This window comes from Dendropsophus ebraccatus, chromosome 15 (genome assembly GCF_027789765.1).
Source record: "Dendropsophus ebraccatus isolate aDenEbr1 chromosome 15, aDenEbr1.pat, whole genome shotgun sequence".
Taxonomy (NCBI): domain Eukaryota; kingdom Metazoa; phylum Chordata; class Amphibia; order Anura; family Hylidae; genus Dendropsophus; species Dendropsophus ebraccatus.
In genome coordinates, this window is record NC_091468.1 from 49,677,676 (window position 1) to 49,698,586 (window position 20,911).

Consider the following 20,911-nt stretch of genomic DNA (forward strand, 5'->3'; position numbering starts at 1 on the left):
GTGTGTCTCCTTGGTCAGCTATCTAACAGTGTCAACAGTTTCGAACATGAATTGAGGCTGACAGATTTCATTTAAAGGAGAAGTCCGGCCTCAGGATTTTTTTTTTTTAGAGGCAGACCATGGAGGGAAAATAACAAACGGTACTAACCCACCTCTCTCAATGCCTCTTCAGTGCAGGATTGCTGCTCTGGGACTTCCCCCGGGCAGCGGAATCTCCACCAGAGCTGACATCACGATCTGGCTGATGGACTGGCCTCTCAGCCAGTCAGTGACTGGGTCGGGACGATGCTCCAGTCACTGATTGGCTGAGCGGGCTGTTCATCAGCCGGGACGGGCATCTTCCCCCAAGTCGTGACATCATCATAACTCAGAGGAAAATGCCTTCCGGTAGGGGTCCTGCTGCCGGTCAGATGGCGCATTGTGGACATAGGGAGAAGTAAGCAATTCTTCATACTCTCCCCTGCCCCTGCCACCTGTCACATCCTTGCCTTGCCGGGGCCGGACTTCTCCTTTAAGTTAATCTCTGAGGTTTAGCAAAAACACATATTAGTGGGCAAGTATTTGAAAGGTAATATAAGAAAACAGAACTTAAAGTTATGACTTAGATTAGCAATAAAATCTCTTCTTTTACTTGGTACCCCGCTACTTCTGCAAGTGTCTTTACTAAAAGATAGCTTTGTCAGTGCCCAAGATGTAAAAAAAAAAAAAAAAATCCTGTGAAATCTGGTCAGACACAAAGACCCTGACTTGCCAAGAAAGTATTTTCTCAAGCCTGGTGACTTCCCCAGTGGTGGAAAACAATAGGTTTCTACATTAACTAATATACAGTGCAAAAATTTTAGACAGGTGTGAAAAAAAGTATGCAAAGTGAAAATGTACATAGAATAAAATGCAAAGTGAATGAACAGAAGAGAAATCTAAATCAGATGAATATTTGGTGTGCCACCTCTTTACCTTCAAAACAGCATCAGTTCTTCAAGGATTTCGTAGGATTATAGTCAGACGTTTGATTTACCAATCATTTACACCATGTGATAATGATCATCATTTTCTTACGTAGCTTGAAACACAGTCATTAAAGTGACTCTGTACCCACAATCTGCCCCCCCCCCCCCCAAAAAAAAAAACACTTGTACTGTCGGATGGCTGCTTTTAATCCAAGATCTGTCCTCTGGTCCAGGCAGGATTCCTCCTATTCATCACTTGTCTGAACACTGCACAGCTGCCTTAATGATCCACCACATGTGCAGTGTTCAGACAGGTGATGAATACAGGGAATCCTACCCAGGGGCATTTCTAATGGTGAAGAGGGCGGGGAGGAGGGACAGAGAGACGGTACAAGCCTAGGGCACAGACACTGTAGGCCACGCCAATTTGACACAGGGCTGCAAGTATAAAAGTTGTTTTTTAGGACAATAACTGTAGGTATAGAGTCACTTTAACTGAAACAGAAACAGCTGTGTAGGAGGCTTTACACTGGGTGAGGAGCAGCCAAACTCTGTTACAAAGGTGAGGCTCTAGAAGACTGTGTCCTGCCATAGATCATTCACCCCAGCAACACTGATCACAGCAAGAAAACACAATGGGGGAGATTTATCAAACATGGTGTAAACAAGTGAAACTGGCCCAGTTGCCCCTAGCAACCAATCAGATTCCACCTTTCATTTTCCAAAGAGTCTGTGAGGAATGAAAGGTGGAATCTGATTGGTTGCTAGGGGCAACTGAGCCAGTTTCACTTTACACCATGTTTGATAAATCTCCCCAATTAATGTAGTTATACTGCACAAGTAAAGTATCTCCCAGGAAAATATTTCAGGCAAAGGTTTCAATATTTACTTCTTGAAGAAGCACAAGCACAAAGCATAAAGAAGCAAGCAACATTGAGGCCCATAGAAGCATTGGGTACCCCTAGGCATACCATCTACTTTTAAAGAAGTCTGGCCAGAAGGAATCTTTATGGAATAATTGTGGCCAAAAGCCATTCCTTCAATGTGGAAACAAGGCCAAGTGACTCAACTAAGCACAAAAACATTGTTAATGGAGTGCACAAAAATGGCAGCAGGTGCTCTGGACTGAAGAAAAAAATAATATATATATATATATATATATATATATATTTGGCTGTAACAAGGCAGAATATTTCCTGACGGGCTGTACAGTGATGAATGTCTGCAGGCAACAGTAAAACATGGTGGAGGCTCCTTGCAAGTTTGGGGCTGGATTTTAGAAAATAGAGTTGGGGATTTGGTCAGAATTAATGTTTCCTCAATGTTGAGAAATACAGGCAGACACTCATCCATCATGTAATACCTTCAGGATGGTGTCTGATTGTCTCCTTAGGAGGACAATGACCCCAAACATACAACTGATGTCATTAGGAACTGTCTTCAGTGAAAAGAAGGACAAGGATTTCTAGGAGTGATGATATGGCCCAACAGAGCCCTGATCTCAACACCATCTAGTGTGTCTTAAAGCGAATGTACCACTTTACAGGCTATATCAAGTGTTACACACCATCAGATGCCCGCCGCGCTTAATCGGATGCCCTGCCGCAGTCCGTTTTCTAATGAGTTGTCCATCAGAGCAGACGGCTCTGATGATGAGCTAAAAAGGGGCTGCACTAACAAGCCGAGTGGGAAGGAGGCTGGAGGCGGGACTGAGGAAAAGAGCATGCCCACATAGCAACCATTCTGAGGAAAGAAAGCGGAGCTGTAATTGGTGGCTATGTGAGATGAAATTGTGTCAGATTTTTGCCATAGTAGAATTAATGCTGAAGGCAAAGAGCAGTCACACCCAATATTGATTCAGTTTATATTTCTCTTCTGTACATTCACTTTGCATTCTGATAATTCATTATAATTCAAGTTTTGAAAAAGTCAAAATTCTGAGATAAAAAATGTTAAGACTACAGTTACATAGTACAGTAGGAAAAAGGAATATGTCCATGGCTAGGTTCACACACTGTCTTTTTTTGGCTGTTTAATTGACGTCTTTTTGGACGTCTGTCATTTAGAGGCCAAATAATGACCATTATTTCGCAATGACGTCCATGATTTCAAAATAACCGATGTTATTTAGCCTCAAAATGACAGATGTCCAAAAAGACAGACACAAACGGCCAAAAAAGACGGTGTGTGTGAACCTAGCCCATCTAGTTAAACCAGTAAGGTGGGAGAGGACATAGAAAGGAATAGGTTTTAGATCTTAAAACATTGGTTAGGGGAATACAAAAAGTCCCATGAGGCAGGAGCCAATCTTTCTCTCTCCAAGAGGCAGTCAGAATAGATTAAGGCTATGTTCACACTACGTATATTTGAGGCTGTATGTTTGAGGCTTTATAGCAACCAAAACAAGGAGTGGATTGAAAACACAGAAAGGATCTGTTCACATAATGTTGTAATTGAGTGGATGGCCGTCATTTAATGGCAAATATTTGCTGTTATTTTAAAACAACGGCTGTTGTATTGAAATAATGGAAGTTATTTACCGTTATATGGCGGCCATCCACTCAATTACAACATTGTGTGAACAGATCCTTTCTGTGTTTTCAATCCACTCCTGGTTTTGGTTGCTATGAGGACCTGACATGAGGACCAAATACAGCATTAAATATACATAGTGTGAACCCAGCGTCAAGGGGTATTCTCATGATCAAAAGTTGTTTCCTGTCCACAAGATTGGGAATAACCAGCAGAGAGATGGTGGTCTGACCACTGGAACCACCATCAATCCTGAGACCATCAGACAAATGTCCTCAAATGAATGGTGCTGCCAGTGCTCTCTTTAATCTCTATGGGTCTTATGAGCCTTACTGAGAATTAAGAAGTTGGACCTCCACCAGTCCGCTATCCCTATATACTGTGGATAGAAGATCATTTTTAAATGGGGTCATCCAGCCTTAGAAAAACATGCGTGCTTTCCTACAAAAAAAGATACCACTCTTGTCCTTAGTTTGGGTATGAGTTTCACAGCATTGAAATGAATGAAGCTTAGTCGCAATACCACCCACAACCTGGGGACAGGTGTGGCACTTTTTTCACGAGAACACCCCTTTAAGATTCATTTTGAGATAATAATAAATAATTATTCAAAATAATAATAATAATAATAATAATAATAATAATAATAATATTTGGAATTTTATTCTATCATCTTAGAATTCTGACTTTTTACATGACTCCATGACTTTTCCAATGGGCTCATTCAATCTGTTATATTTATGGGCCATATCGTTGTTGTTTTTTGGATCCCAAAAGACTAAAGTTATTCCCTTTGGATACTCACACAAACCCTTACAAACACCACTAATAATACTGGCATCCACATGACACCTTTGGGATTGCGAAACACACATAATCAGTGCTTAATGCGTAACTCCATCCAATGTCTGAGTGTATTATCCGGCTTCAAGGCTATTATCTTTGTAGGCGTTTGTGTAGCTTATCATGTATCTGTGCTTAAAAATATGCAAATCTATGTATATATGAAGTTGTGTTCTCATTTTGCTACTGCGGTTCATGATACCAAAAAAAAAAAAAAATGGTCTGTTGCCTGACAATGCTAACGCCTTTCTTTTTTTAGAAGCTCTCTGTTCATTGGCTTGTGTCATGACAATGATCTGTGATAGTGTAACAATTATTTGCTGACCTGGATGTTGCACAAAGTCTTTTGTCAATAGAAAATGTCTTGAGCCTTCACAAACCGTAAACCGGGTGTCCCATGCCATTACATAATTGTCCAGCAAAGTAAAAATTGAGCACATGTTCATTTTATTGTTACTTTATTCCATTCAAAATTTAAAAAAAAAACTCAAACCCACCATTTCTCATTGAAAGCCCCCAATGATCAACATCCACCCAATGCATCCCGTAATGCATTGAATTTCAGATCCGTTTTCATAGTCCTTTATCATGTTCTGTTTAAGACAAATAAAATTTCATTCCACACTGTCATCCCTTTGTCCTGACCAGAACAACTTGATCGTGTTGAAGAAGGCATGAACCATATCAACCAAGACATGAAGGAGGCCGAGAAAAATTTAAAAGATTTAGGGAAATGCTGTGGCCTTTTCATATGTCCTTGTAACAAGTAGGTACTGGGTACCGACTATGCTCTGTGGTGTCCAGTTTTTGTCACAGTGAATGTCTGAAGTTTTTGTCTTTCTTCTTTGTCCTTTTCCATCTGCTTCATTCTGTGGGGATATAATGCTTGTATTTAATCAGAACAACTGGAACGCATCGAGGAAGGGATGGAGCAAATCAATAAGGACATGAAAGAAGCAGAAAAGAATTTGACGGACCTAGGAAAATTCTGTGGTCTATGTGTCTGTCCATGTAACAAGTAGGTTCTGCCTGCCTGCCTGAGTCTTTGAGCACCCGAGGCTGATCCTTGAGCCTTGCCGAGATCATCGCTGCTAGACACATGGGCAGGAAAAAAAAAAAAGCATGTGGCATGCAGAGAGATCAGTATCCATCTCATAGAATAGATAGTGGGAAGTAGACATATTAAAATCAGGCATTCTGCAGTGAAGATTGCACTGCATTCCCTTCTCAGAAATATATACTTCAACACTTCCGTCTAAAAAAAAAAAATAATAAAAAAAATAAAAAATTGAAAAAAGTCGCCAGAAATATTTGACGTCTTATTTAAATAAATCAGTTAAGATGTCAACAATAACAGTAAAAATTTATAATCCACAAAATGGCAATCTTTTTTTTTTCTTCTCCCTCAAGGTTGACGGAAATGTTGAAATGTTATAGTATTGCATGTAGATAATTCCTAAAAGCTTGCGGGGGCATCTTGTCAATTTTCTGGATGATTCTCGCATCGGTTCATATCCAGGAGTGATAATGCATCAGAAGTTCTTCTTCTCCCCGGCTCGGAATAGGCTATATTGTAATGCACACATGTATTTCTACATCATTGCATAATATTTGGTCTAGAACTAAAGATAATAATATTTTATCTGGGTCTTTTTGTACATGGTCCATATGAATCTGACCCATATAACGGCTTGTATGCATGTTAGTAATTGGAGAAATAGCTGTAATGTAATTGCAGCCAAAATTCAGATAAAGGTATAAGATAAACTCTGTGAAAATGTGCATTATAAATAGTCTATTTTAGTCTGGACTATCGTAGAGGTTGGATTCAGCACGTATTAGAAAGTTACAAACAATGAGTAAGTCATGTGCAGTATAGCGGGGACTGTGCCTAACCCTATTTTGGTCACTCTTGACAGTGTGGCTGGCCAAGGCCTCGTCCACACAGCCATGGGCGAGATCGTAGTGCACTGTAAGGCATAGTCCATAATTGTAGTTGACCTGCCATTACAGCCCATGCACTTGTGAACAGGATTAAAATCTATATAGCCCAGACCAAAAAACAGACCGTATAAGCACAGGTCCTACTTTTTTTTTGCGGTCTAGGCTCCCAACCAAATTATGGACCCTGACAATCCCAGTTGTGTGCATTGGCCCATAGACTGTAATGTGTACAGTACAGGACAGTCCATACCTGCCGACCTATAGACTGTAATGTGTCCTATACTGGTGGGTCTGCAATTGTACGACTGTGTGTACGAGGCCTAAGGTAATTCTATGTAGAGTAACAATTTTTAGAGTTTTCTACAAACATTTTACATCTACAAAATTTTCAGATAGACTTGTCCTGGCTAGTGATGAGCGAACATCCGGATGTTCGGTTCGGATCCCGAACATAAAAAAGAATGATCATGATCGGTTCGTATTCTGAACATTCATGAACATTACACACATGTGTACAAAATATCAGGTCAAAAGCGTAAAATACATAATAGCAAAGCAAGTACAGTACGTAGCATTGGCGTATCTTTGCCCGTGCATATATATGCAATGACTTATATACTACTGTGTATATTACTTACACTCTGCAATCACTGGCACACAGCAGAGCCAGACAGAAAGATTAATGGAAAATAATAATAATAATAATAATAGTACTATATATGAGTTAGCCCTAAAAAGGACTGTTGGTCACTACAGGGTTTAGAAATGAATCCTTATAGTGCTAAAACGCGATTCTGTCACCCTCCCTACACTGGCAATTTCACAATGTACTAAGCCCTACTCGGTCAGCTCTCCCTACCTACACTGACTAACTACCACTGTGACTATTGCTGCCTAACTAAATTCAGATGCTGTCCCTGCTCGTGTCACTCTCCCTACTGAACGGCACAAGAATCAGGAGACTGTGAGAAAATTTGCCTCAGTGTCACGTATTTATAGCATGTATGTAACGTACGTAATGACACTAATCGTACAGCCAATCACAATAATGCCAGTAGTGAACATGGCTACTACTTTACCTGATGTGCCCTTCCTTCCCCACGCTCACTGGCTCCTTCAAATTGGTGGAAGGAAACTTAGGCAGTTGCGTACATTCACATGTTTGAAAATGTTCTAAAATGATCATTATAACCATTCCGATCATCGAACAAATTCTGCTAATTGTTTGTGATCGGAGAACACGAACAATTAGCGTCTTGTTCATACAAACACGTTCGCTCATCACTAGTCCCAGCACCCAACAATAAACTAGATTATTACTATGATTATTATATAACATTACTATCTATTTTGTACATATTGCCATGTTAAAATTTCCTACCAGGGTGATATCATGTAAAAGATACTGATCCAATAGCAGATAGATTTATATTCTGCCCATAAAGTTATAGGTCATCACAACCTTCCTTTTCATGTAGTAAAAAGAAGAAGAGTAAGAGAATCCCAGATAATGCTGCACATATCATCATCTGCCACTGCAGGCATGCCTAGATTTTAATGGTTCTAGCTATGGCTACCCAGTCAAAAATGGTTACCACAATTAAGTTACTTAAATAAAAGAGTTCTCCGCCTTCAGATAACTTTAACGTACTGGCTTGTAAATGCCCTTCTGCAACTTTTGAATGAATACATTGCTTTTTCTTAAAGTGATTTTTATGGGTAAAATTTCTCTGTGTTTCTCAAGGAATTCCCATAGGGGGTTTTCCAACCTGATACAATTATCACCTCTTTATTCAGTAATACTCTGTCCCCGATTCCCTTCTATTGTAATAATGTACAGTTAGCAAAGTTGTAGGATGCCGCTGGATGGAGCTGGCAGATATTTTTGCACGTCTATTGATGCAGATAATCCATGGGAATCTACACATCCGTGTAGATGAGTAGATGTTAAAGGGGTTATCCAGCTACAAAATCATGGCCACTTTCTTGCAGAGACAGCACCACTCTTGTCTCCAGTTTGGGTGCAGGTTTTGTAACTCAATTACATTAAAGTGAATGAAACTTAATTGCGAACCACACCTAAACTGGTAACAAGAGTGTTGCTGTCTCTGGAAGAAAGTGGCCATGTTTTTGTAGCACTGGATAATCCCTTTAACAAGGCTCCTCATCCCTAGCAGCCTGGGCTATTGGTTGAGCAATTAGAACGGATGTACCAATTTGCTACCTAAAATTAATTTTTTTTGGAAGATCCCAGTGGCACGATCTATTTTTGAAATCTCTGCCTGGTTTCCGCATTCTGTGCTGGTTTCTTGACGTGCAGATAGGGACGCTCTATGTACTGGAAGCTAACGGTACACTGGGGGTGCCAGGCCTGCCTCCAGTACGTACAGCGGCCCTATGTAAAAAAAAAATAATAATTCAGGTAGTGAATTGGTACATTCTCTTTAATGGCATATACTTGGTTGCTATAGCCAACGCTACTTTGTTATTTGTAAACCTAAGCTCCAGCATGTTCTATCTCGATAGATAGATAGATGAGAGAAAGCAATGTATTAAAGGCTACAGGAGGGCATATACAAATGAATACAGTCAGGGGATTTGAGGATGGTTTCACACCCACACTCTTTTTGGTAAAATGTCATTGCAGTTTTTGATGCTTTTTTTTTTTTGGCCAAAGCTAAGATTTGATTTAGTATGAATAAGGCACATAAAGCAAAGACTTAAAGGGCACTTGTAAGATGCAGCATGCAGGCCTATTCCCTCCCCTACCCCTCCCTGCCCAGTATGATTGATGTACAGCACTTGGTCTTGTACATGAATCATGCAGGGCAGGAACAGGTAAGGTAGAGAGTAGTGCAGCATGCTGCAGCTCAGCACCACCTCTATGAACTTGGGTGGAAAACATGACTTTATAACTTTGCAAACAGCCATCAGCTAATAAAGAGGTATTATTTATTATCTATCTGTTAGCTATCTGTCCATGTCTGTTCCAAGTATGATGCAGAGCTGCCAAATTCCCTTGTCCTTCTGTCTCTGGGTCCCCCGCTGACTGCTGCTGCCTCATTTCCAAGGAGATCTCACCTTAGCAGTGACAGGCGGCTTAGCTGATCACTGACTGTGAGATGGGACTGTGCCACAGCTAGTGATTGGCTAAGCAGGCTGTCAGTGCTGAGATGTGCTATCCTTGGATGTGGTGGAGGACACCAGGGGAGCATGGAGAGCTAAGAATAAGATTAGAGATGATCTACAGTAGGAACGAAGCAAATCGCTTTGCTCCTATCTGTATGTCGCTCGTCAGGCTGCGGGCTTTGAAGTCTGTGCAGCTCCTCTCCGAGTGCAGGGAAAAGATGGATCCAGTCCTGGGAAACGTCTCCTAGTTTCCCAGGACTGGATCCATCTTTTCCTAGCACCCTGGGAGGAGCGGCATGGAGCGAAGCAGACTTCAAAGCCCGCAGCCTGATGAGCAGAATGCAGATAGGAAAGAAGCGATTTGCTTTGTTCCTACTGTAGATTCGCTCATCTCCAAATAGGGGAATGTGCACACTACAGAATCCCGACGGAACAGCCGTCTCGGATACCGCAACTCGCGCCCGCTCGCAGACTCTGGCAGCCGCGCACATCTCCGCTGCTACCATAGACTCCATTCTATGGTTTGCTAGATTCCGCCGTCCGCCCGAAGAATGAACCCGCTCATTCTTCAGACCGACGATGGAATCTGGCAAACCATAGCATGAAGCCTATGGTAGCAGCAGAGATGTGCGCGGTCCACCAGAGTCTGCAAGCGTAGTGTGCACATACCCTAAGATGCTTATTATGTTTTATATGAGGGCAGCATATAAACTTAATAGTGGATCCACTTCTGGCTTTGGCTTCAAACATCCGCATCAAAAAGTACAGTGGTATTTTTCCAAAAAAATGTTGATTGTGAAACCACCCTCAAATTTGTTTTTTCCCAAAAAGATTTATTTTGTGTTTGTTTTTTTTGTTTTTTTTAGATTTTTTCCTCCATTTTTGACTGGTTCTGCCGTGTAACAGCTGTTACTAATGGTACATTAAAGCAATAGTGAACCACTGGAGCAGTTGTGCTTAGTGAAAAGTGTCTCACCTCCTATTCATGCCACCAGCTTGTGCATGAACAAGGTGTATTGGGCATTAATGCTATAATGCTTGTTTTGTTCGCTGCTGCATTCATTCCACTTTAGCTAGTTTTTTTTTTTTTTTTTTTTTTTCTGTTGTCTTTGTTGACGAAGGTTTGTACATCAACTCTCGATGTATGGTAACTGTTTATAAGTACCGATATATTATCTCAAAGAGCAAAAAAAAAAGAAGTCTTATAGTAGCTGTTTTTACAAGTCCCTGAAATTCCTTAGTAATACTGACACTATGCAACCTAACCATTGCATAGTTACTAGCCATCATTTATGTCAATTAGAGGGCATGTCCATGTGATGTGATGTACACACTATACTTGGCAGTTTTGTTCTGTGTACTGTATGTCTGCCAGTATGTCTTTATTTGTGTGTTTTATGTCAACTATAAGATTCAATGTTTTCCTCTTTACCAGATGAAAATATGTATAAAAAAAAAAATGTGTTTATCGATGACGATGAACGTCTGACTATAGTGATAATTCAATCTGAGGATCTCACAGCTGATCACTGTCAGCACTAGATAATTGGGTTCATGATATATCGGTATAAGGTGATGCCCTGTGAATGCTCATCTGCCTGAATCAGCTCTAATATGTCGCATCATGAAGAGTGTGACTTTTTTTATTTTATTTTTTTATTCCGGATTGCTATGCTTTTTTAGGTCACTGACAATGTGCTTTCTGTAGGCTTAAATCAAGTGATGCTTATAAAAAAGCCTGGGGTAATAACCAAGATGGAGTTGTTGCAAGTCAGCCTGCACGTGTCGTGGATGAACGTGAACAGATGGCCATTAGTGGTGGCTTTGTCCGTAGGTAAGCATTGAGTTTTCTAATTTTGGCAATCGAACTACTGACAATTGTGATTTCCGGTCTATGGAGGAGATATATCAAACATGGTGTAAAGTAAAACTGGGTCAGTTTCCCCTAGCAACCAATCAGATTCCACCTTTCATTTTCCAAAGAGTCTGTGAGGAATGAGAGGTGGAATCTGATTGGTTGCTAGGGGCAACTGAGCCAGTTTCACTTTACACCAGGCTTGATAAATCTCCCCCTATAAGTCTAAAGGTGCCCATAACCATGGGAAGGAACGCTCGTATGGTTGACAACTGTGTCTCCCGATTCGTCCATACACATGAATGTTGGCTTGGCTAAGCATTTATTTGTTCTAAATAGAATAGGGAGGGTTAAGCCGACCAGATTTGGCCTTTTTCCCCAAGAACAAAAGAATCAAGCAGTTTAAACCCATCATTCCCGATCCTTCTTTTTCCTGACATTTGTCAGGAGAGATTCAGGAGACTCCCATACACACTAGACAGTTTTCAAGTTCTATGTAAATTGGAGCTGTTACCCGCATTATATCAGCAACTGCAAGGAGTTTTCATTTTGAAGCACTCTGTACCCACAATCTGCCCCCCCCCCCCATTCTCAAACCGTCAGATAGCTGCTTTTAATGCAAGATCTGTCCTGGGGTTCATTCGGCAGGTGATGCAGTTATTGTCCTGAAAAACAACTAGGCCTAGGCCCTGGGCCTGCGACGCCTCTCCGTGCCTCCTTCCCACCCTCTTCACCATTTGGAATGCCCCTGGGCAGGATATCTCCTATTCATCACTTGTGATGAATGGGAGAAATCCTGCCTAGGGTCTTTCCTAATGGTGAAGAGGGTGGGGAGGACGGTCGAAAGGGGCAGTGCAGGTCTAGGGCACACACACTCTAGGCCACATTGGACACAGGGCTGCAAGTTAAAAAAAAATTTTTTAGGACAATAACTGCATCACCTGCCAAACGGACCCCAGGACAGATTTTGGATTAAAAGCAGTTATCCGAAGGGGATGTAGACCAAAAGTCTTGGTCTTGATCATAGCAGGGCTTAGAGTCATTTGGGCAACTAGGCCGGTAACGTGAACATCAGTATATGTGTCATAACCAATGGGGGTTGTGTGAGAATAGAAAGTAAGTCTTTTATTTATTTATTTTTAGAAAGAACAGCACCATTGTCCATTGACTGTGGTATTGTAGCCCAGGACATACATAAAGGGTTTAACCTACCAACACTTGACCCACAGTATTGGGAATGTGTATGATTAATGGGATTCCGACCACCAGAGATCTAAGTGGAGAATAGAGGTCTTTAGTCCCCTGTGGGAATGGCTGTTCTTGGCTCCATTAGTCCTATAGAAATTAAATAAAGTGGTGTTACACTTATAGGCTAGGTTAACACACCGTAATTTTTTGGTGGCTTTTTTTTGGACATCCATCATTTAGAGGCCAAATAACGCCCATTATTTTGAACTTATACACGTCATTTTTCCTCTAAATGATGGACGTTCAAAAACATGGTCGTTAAATGCCCATATTGGCCATATTGTGGATGGGGGGAAAGTGTTGCTATCGAGAGAGATCCTGTAACGTTAGATATTCACATAATCAAATAAGAATTGAAATCTATAGGTGGTACAGAAGAGAAGGAGGCTGGGTGAGGTCAAGCAGTACATCCCAGCTTTCCTTCAGCATCCCTCCAAGAAAGGTGTTCTGGCTTATACTTTTGTGTAATGCAGTAGACCCTATTCATTTCAACGGCCCAAATATAGTCAGTGAGTGACTTGGCTACTTCCACTTATTTAGCAAGATACAGTAGGTCAGAAGACCATGTAACACTTCTTAAACACAGTGTGAACCCAGCCTAAGCTCCACTGACTGCTTTAGCAGGGGTCTATTACTGTGACTACATGGTCATTAAGTAGATATGCAGATTAAGGCCATGTTCACATGGTGTGAGAGACCAGCTGTTCTGAGACCCAGCCGGGTCATGGAATGGCCGGTGTCAAAGAAGATCATCTGACACTGAATTTGGTTGCGGGCACATCAGTGTGCGCCCGCATCCAAATTCCTGCTGCTCCTAATGGAGCGTGCGGCCGGACATGTCAGTTCCTCCGGCCTGGATTCCATAGAAGGCAGCACTACGTAAGCTACATAGTAATCACAGCCATTGTTGCAAATCGGCAACAATGGTAGTGATTATTACATAACTTACGTAGTGTGAACATAGCCTAAAGCAGTTTAGCGGTGAGGTTTATTCCTGGAGTCTACTGATTGGAAATATTAACACAATAAAATTGTAGTGTTTGAAGCATTGTGTTGTATTCTTTTGCAGAGTAACAAATGATGCTCGAGAAAACGAAATGGATGAAAACCTCGAGCAAGTCAGTGGCATTATTGGAAACTTACGTCACATGGCTCTTGATATGGGTAATGAGATTGACACACAGAATCGCCAGATCGACAGGATCATGGAGAAGGTCAGCAGAAGTTTTTGGAAGCAAATAAGCATGACTTTTTTTCTCTTTCAAATCCTGCCCTCCCTCCCAAGAATAATGCAGAGTTGTTGAAGGAGTTGTTGGCATTAACTAAAACTTTAATTGTGTGAATGTGATGTAATATATGTAAGTGATTACAATATTAGAGTAAAATGATATAGGTATTAGGGCATACAGGCACCCTGCATCACTTTTTCTCACAGATATTGCAGCTGAGCCTGTAGATCCTGCACGCTAGTGGCTTGCCAAAGCTGGCTCACCAGAAATGACATTTAAACTGTATAAACGCCCGTGATTGGTAGTCTGGTGGCCGGATTGGCTCCCTGTATGACAATCACAGGAAGCCAATCTGTTGCAAAAGCAGCCTAACGCTTCTGCCAGGCCTAGGCTGCAAGTTCGAAGAACTTAGATCAATGCAGTATATATATGTGCTGCATTGATCTCTATAAGAAATCATGGTGTTGTTCAGAGATATCCACTGGAGGGGAGCTGCAAGGGTTTAAATCACCCCACTTTTCCTATTTTTTAAATAAAAGTAAATAATAATGAAGGAAGAAAGAAAGTAAATAAACTACATAAAGTAACTAAATAAATAAAAGTAAACAAATGCAAAAACAGAACATAAATAAATACTTGGTGTCACTGCATGCGGTGATTAAAAAGTCACATATATGTAAGTGTTGTACCAATAAAAACTACTGATTATGGCAATAAAATGGTTCTTTACATAGACCCATAGACCTAAAAAAATAAAAGAGTTATAAGGGTCAGATTAAACAATTTTGAGCACATAATTTTTTTCAGTTCACATTTTTTAAAAGTAGTAAAATTAATACAAATTATATATAAATTGGATCGTTGCAATTGTATTGACTGACTTACTGCAAGCACGAAACCCACCCAAAAAAATTTTTTATTTCACCTCACAAATAATTTTTTTCCCAGTTTCGCAGCATATTTTATGGAAAAGTACCAAAGTACCATTGGGTGTGTAGATTAAGGGTTTTTCTTAAACAAGTGTAAGAATGAAAATTGTCATTAAGGGCTTAAAGAGAGTTTATATTCTATAGCAGCTATGCCTTTTATATACTTTTATTATACTTTTAACCCCTACCTGGTGCAGTGATAAGACACAGTATGTGAAATCATAAAGCCAGCTGTCTGACAGATACCTAAACAACATCAGAGATATCCTAGCAGCCACTATATAAGCTTGTTGCAGTCTTACAGCTAAATCTGAGTGGCAAGATGCAGTTACAGAGTAGAGCGCTCCCTTTCAGGCCAATTCCTTCTATATTTTCTGGAGCGAGCTGGCCCATATGGCATCTTAGGCCCTAAGAAGTGCACTAAGTGTAATCCTGTCTGTTGTGAGAGATTTGACTGCTATTTAAAGTGTGCACATTAGATAAAGCAGTGAAATGACACCAGGGCAGATCCTTTTAAACACGGACAGTCAGCATGCAAAGTGTATACAAGTATTAACCACAGTAATAATTATTCGTGATAATTACTTCATTTGTTAAGCTTTACTAATGGAGATCATGTTTTGTTTTTTTGTTTTTTTATGCTTACATAACTGAGTTTGAACACTCCATACAAAATCTGACAAAAGAATTATGGCGTACCCAATCATATTCCATAGAGCTTCTAGGGAAGAATAATAACCTGTAATACAGTTCTGCATCTATGAACCTTCTAAAGACATATGTACAATAATTACTATCATGGTCAAACATGGTAGGGCATAATAAAAAATAAAAAAAGGTTTTGAGTAAGGAAAAACTTGTCCTACTGTAGAAGTACTTGAGATGTATAATGTATGATGCAACAGCAGTCACAGGGGTAGAAGTCACACAGAAGGGCTAATCCCACAGATGGACAATGTCTGCACCACTAGGATACAAAACATGTATATATAAACCCTGGTATTATGTATTAATGGCTAGGATGAGATACCATCAATTCCATCACATGATGTTGCTGGAGACTCTGGAGACTTCCAGAGGAGTGTCTGGCCAACATCACTATAAAGAGTATAGGGACCTTTCCTCCCTTGCTTATACCACTAACTGAATGTAACAGGTTAAAGTGACACTGTTTTCAGCTTGCCACCCCTTCAAACTGCAGGTACCGCCCCATTTGCCGAGCATTCTCGACTTTTCTGGTCGTGTGTTACGAAATGTGTTTGGTACCTTAGTTTGGTGAAAAAACAATCTTTAATCCTCAGCTGCTGAGTCAATGAGGCATGGCCTAGGGCGTCTGTGCCCTAGGACTGCTATGCCTCTCCTTCCTTATTTTCCAATGATGTGAAGAAGTACTTGACAAGGGCATTACAGATGATGGGGAGGAAGAAGAAAGAAGAAGAAAAGGGCAGCGTAGCAGGCCTAGGCCATGCCTCATTGACTCAGCTGCTGCAGATTAAATATTTTTTGGTCAAACCAAGGCACTTTGGAACACATGACGGGGAAGAACTTCAGTTCTGCAGACGGATGGGTGATTTGGGTGAGTGAGTTGGTAGCTGAATACAGGATCGCTTTAAAGTGTGCAGTAACACAACACATACACAAATAAACAAACTTGATTTAAGTCCCTATTACACAATATGTAGGGATAATAATTGTAGGTGCCCTTTGAAAAATTTGTCCAAACCCCAAATTTTGGGGAACTTTAGAACATATTTTATCCATACAAAATAGATTTGCTCTCAACAAGAAATGTCTCGGCACTAATACCACAGAAGAACCGGAGAATGGTGTAAAGATGAGGCACTCACCACTTCGTGAACTTCAAATTGCAACATCAAATAGTCGAAACAGACTGTCACCCGTTCACTCGTCCTCGTCCTTGTTATCTGCTATGATACGAATACATTTTTTGCTATTTGAAGTTCACGAAGTGGTGAGGGCCACATCTTTACACCATTCTCCAGATATAATCACAATAGATTTGCTCATGTCTAGTGGCCATCTGTCTAACTTTCTGCCATTGTGAACAATTGCGTGACTATGTGCAAATAAAGGTCTGTTGAAATGGTCGAAATTATTTGGAAATCATCCAGGTGGACCATTGTTTAAGCAGACATGAAGCAACTAAAGCGTTAGGAGTTTCATTATAGCATCGTTGGTTTACTCTGCAAATCACTTCATCAATGGATGGATGAATGGATGAAGTAGGGGATTTCCATTTTTGGGCTATAGCAAGTCTAAAAATAAAAAAAATGTAGATCTAAAATTGCAAAGGACGAGAGTGTTGAGGAAGCTGGGAGTTTTAAAGTGAGCAAGTAATGTAAAGATTTCTTTTAAAAAAACAGTGAGGTTTGGACAAGACCACCACATACTGTATGTAACTGGTTAGCCTTCTGCTCACAATCCTGCCAACATAGATTGGAGTAATTTAACCCGTTAAGGTCAAAGCCAATTTTCGTTTTTGCGCTTTTGCGTTTTCCATTTTATGTTTTAAAGTCCATAGCCCTTGCATTTTTTCACCTAGAGACGTATATGAGCGCTTATTTTTTGCGAAACAAATTGTACTTTGCAATGACAGGCATTATTTTTGCATAAAATATGCTGCGAAACTGGAAAAAAATCATTTGCGCTGTCAAATTGAAAAATAAAAAGAATTTGTTTTGATTTCGGGGAGTTTTGCATTTACGCCGTTCGTCCTATGGTAAAACTGACTTGTTATGCATGTTCCTCAAGTCGTTACGATTACAATGATATATAACATGTATAACTTTTATATTATCTGATGGCTTGTAAAAAATTCAAACCATTGTTAACAAATATATGTTCCTTAAAATTGCTCCATTCCCAGGCTTATATCGCTTTTATCCTTTGGTCTATGGGTCTGTGTGAGGTGTAATTTTTTGCACCATGATGTTTACTTTCTATCGGTACCATGATTGCGCATATACGACTTTTTGATCACTTTTTATTAATTTTTTTCTGGATTTGATGCGACCAAAATTGCGCAATTTTGCACTTTGGAATTTTTTTGCGCTGACGCCGTTTACGTGCGAGATCAGGAATGTGATTAATTAATAGTTCGGGCGATTACGCACGCGGCGATACCAAACATGTTTATTTATTTATTTATATTTATAATGGGAAAAGGGGGGTGATTTGGACTTTCATTAGGGGAGGGGATTTTTTATTGATAAAAACACTTTTTTACTTTTTTTTTTACATAAACTAGAAGCCCCCCTGGGGGACTTGTATATACAAAGCACTGTTCTCTCATAGAGATCAATGCTGTGTATATACACAGCAAAGATCCATCAGATCGATCATAGATTGCTATGGCCTGCTGCAGGCCATAGCAATCTATTGCCGAGCCGGGATCAGCGTCATTCCGACGCTGAGGCCGGGCACGGGCAGAAGAACGGATCTGCCCCCTGCGATCGCATTGCGGGGGGGGGGGGGGGAGATCCGTGCCGGCTAATAGAGGCACTGCCCAGCTGCAGATTGCAGCCGGGATCGGTGCCGCGGCACCATGACGTACCAGGTACGTCATGGGTCGCTAAGTCATATGTGCTACTTGGGGGGGGGGGGACCATCTTGGCGCCATCGTTCTTGCTCAAAAGTTTCTCACAACTCCTCCCCCGACTTAAATAATAAAGGACAGTTAGTATCGGGATATGTATTTGTCAACAAGCTGTAAGCTGCCGTTAAACCTTTAGTGGGACCTTTCCATCTAAACAAAAAAAATCAGGAGGGGGCCAGTTTAAGGAATCTAGGAAATGTCTAGCTTGGAAGTATTGGAAGAAATTAGTATGTTGGAGAGACGAACCAGACTGTAAATCAGAGAACTTCTTAACGGACTCCGAATCATATAAGTCCTGCAAAGTTTGGCAGTTCGAGGATAGCCATGCGGGGAGATCCATAGAGGGGAGGAGAGATTTGAGAAAAAAAGAGGAACCTCTTTTTTAGTGAGATCAACCCAATGCCTTTGTACAACTAATTTTCTCCATGAGGGTGTGATCACACTACGGAATCCAACCGGTGAACATCCCGCGGATTCTGTCAATTGCCCCCGCTTGACTCTCTGCCCATGCCATAGACTCCATTCTATGCTCGGGCAGATTCCGTCATTCACCCAAACAATAGATGTGTTAATTCTTTGGGCGGACAGTGGAATCTACCTGAGCATAGAATGGAGTCCAGTGTCAGACTGGCCCGCCAGAGGACTGGAGGATCCTCCGGTGGGCCCCCAGCTTTAGAACCTGCATTAACACTGACTGACATGTTGTTTCTCACTAGTTCTTCATTGGTGGGCCCCCAGGATCATTTCTTCTGCTGGGCCCCAGATACCCCAGTCTGACACTGATGGAGTCTATGGCATGGGTGGAGAGTTAAGCAGGGGCGAGCTGCGGAATCTGCAGGATGTTCTCTGCACAGATTTCGTAGTGTGACCGCACCCTCAAAGTAATCAGTCTTTCAATGATAGTAAGGGTAAAGTGGAAATGGTCGAAATCTTTACAACCAATGCATTGTAAAGTTATTATGGATGACTCTGGACGCAGCCATATTTTACTACCTTAAGAGTTTGATTAAATCTATCAATCCTGGATATTTATATTGTTTTTCTTCGTTTTTTCCTAGGCCGACTCCAACAAAGCCAGGATCGACGAGGCCAACACACGTGCCACAAAGATGCTGGGCAGTGGCTAGAGAACACAAACCTTTATTTTCTGCTCAAAACTGTCCTGCTAAGACAGTACTTTCATGCTTTTATCATGGTATTTACATACTAGGTTTGCACACATGCACATATCACCCTCCCTTCTACCCTATTGTAAATGTCGTCCTGTGTAGTATGTCAGCTTTCCAAAAAAAAAAAAAAAATTATACTTGTAATTATGATTTATATTCCTTTCCAAAGGTTGTATATAGTGATCTACGCTAGCTCACTATAACGTTTAGTTAATTTTTTTTGTTTTGTTTTTGTTTTGTTCTATCATTTTTTTTATGATGTTTGCTGAATGACAACAGTGTAGGAATGTTTAACGTGCTGTTATCCTTACTCTATACAGTATTGTTCTTGTAAATCTGTGACATTCCACAGAGCTACTGCCTATATTCCTTTTTTGATGTCATGATGATACTTAAGCTGTGGGACTGTCCTGGGTTCAATGTTGCTTCCATCTGTTATAATTTCATGATTAGAACGTGAACTTATATTACTATAATAAGCATTGCACTAACAAGTGACGTGAGTTATGCATTTATGCATGAAGATAAATAGACATTTTAGAAGCCTACATACAAAGACCTTTCCCTCGGCAGTAGCACATTCAATAAAAGCATGCTGAGTATTTGGACACTGTTGGGACTATGTTATACCAGCAAGTTTGCAGTAGTGCCACTTTTTTTCTGTCGATATATTGTTCTATTTAATCATTATCATGCTTTTTTATTTATAAAGGACAGACTTGGCACACATATCCAGCAAAGAAAATGTTGAAATTTTTTTTGTTCGTTTTTTGCTGGTGATATATAAAATACAAAAAAAAAATATATATATACATATAAGGTTGTAATATAGGGTTTGGGTACTGTTTATGAGGATCCTCTTTTGGAGGAAATGACTACAGTCTAAAATGGTACAAAGATATGTAATTTTTATAAGGCTGGGTCTTGTTAGCCACTTTACCCCCACGTGGATTTATTTATTTTTTTTCTTTTTAAGGTTCTGTTGCTTACCTAGAGCTATGCACTCCAAACCGCTGAGATGTTTAAGTAGATTTAAAATTAAGACAATAATCTAAATGAATGAACTCTAGATAAACTGTGATATCAAAATCATTGCAGCATGTACTATTAAATTCCTTCTGTCTCCTGTCAGTTTGTGACGTGATTGACATTTTGTAGCTAGTTTAAAACAATTAAAAACTATAAATCGAATGGCCTGGGTTTCTTTGCTTTTCTTGGACGCGTGTCACTCCGTTACACCCACATTCGGGAGCAAAGTGTTTTTTCCTCTTTCTCGTTGCAACCAACAGATTGTCGAATGTTCATCCAGATCCTAGAACGCCTTTGGGTTGTGAATAACATGAAATGACTAATATACTTTTTAGGTCCAGTGGAAAGGAACCAACTTTTAAGGTTTTACAATGTCATAGCGATATAAACAGTATATGTTCACACAACGTTTAACAGCGTCTGCTGCATAGACTTCAATGC

The 20,911-nt window shown here is 40.4% G+C and overlaps 1 protein-coding gene across 3 annotated transcripts in view; it reads left to right on the forward strand.

Annotated features, from left to right (window-relative positions):
• The window catches only part of SNAP25 (synaptosome associated protein 25), an 83,724-nt gene extending 63,092 nt beyond the window's left edge, over positions 1–20,632 (forward strand). For 2 of the 3 annotated variants that reach the window (XM_069954149.1, XM_069954150.1), the window contains exons 5-8: positions 5,223–5,340; positions 11,104–11,229; positions 13,568–13,712; positions 19,331–20,632. In XM_069954149.1, coding sequence (XP_069810250.1) covers positions 5,223–5,340; positions 11,104–11,229; positions 13,568–13,712; positions 19,331–19,399 — 458 coding nt within the window. In that variant the 3' untranslated portion in view covers positions 19,400–20,632. Of the gene's footprint in view, positions 1–4,970; positions 5,089–5,222; positions 5,341–11,103; positions 11,230–13,567; positions 13,713–19,330 lie in introns of all 3 variants that reach the window. The other variant, XM_069954151.1, reaches the window with a different exon arrangement.
• The last annotated feature ends 279 nt before the right edge of the window (positions 20,633–20,911 follow it).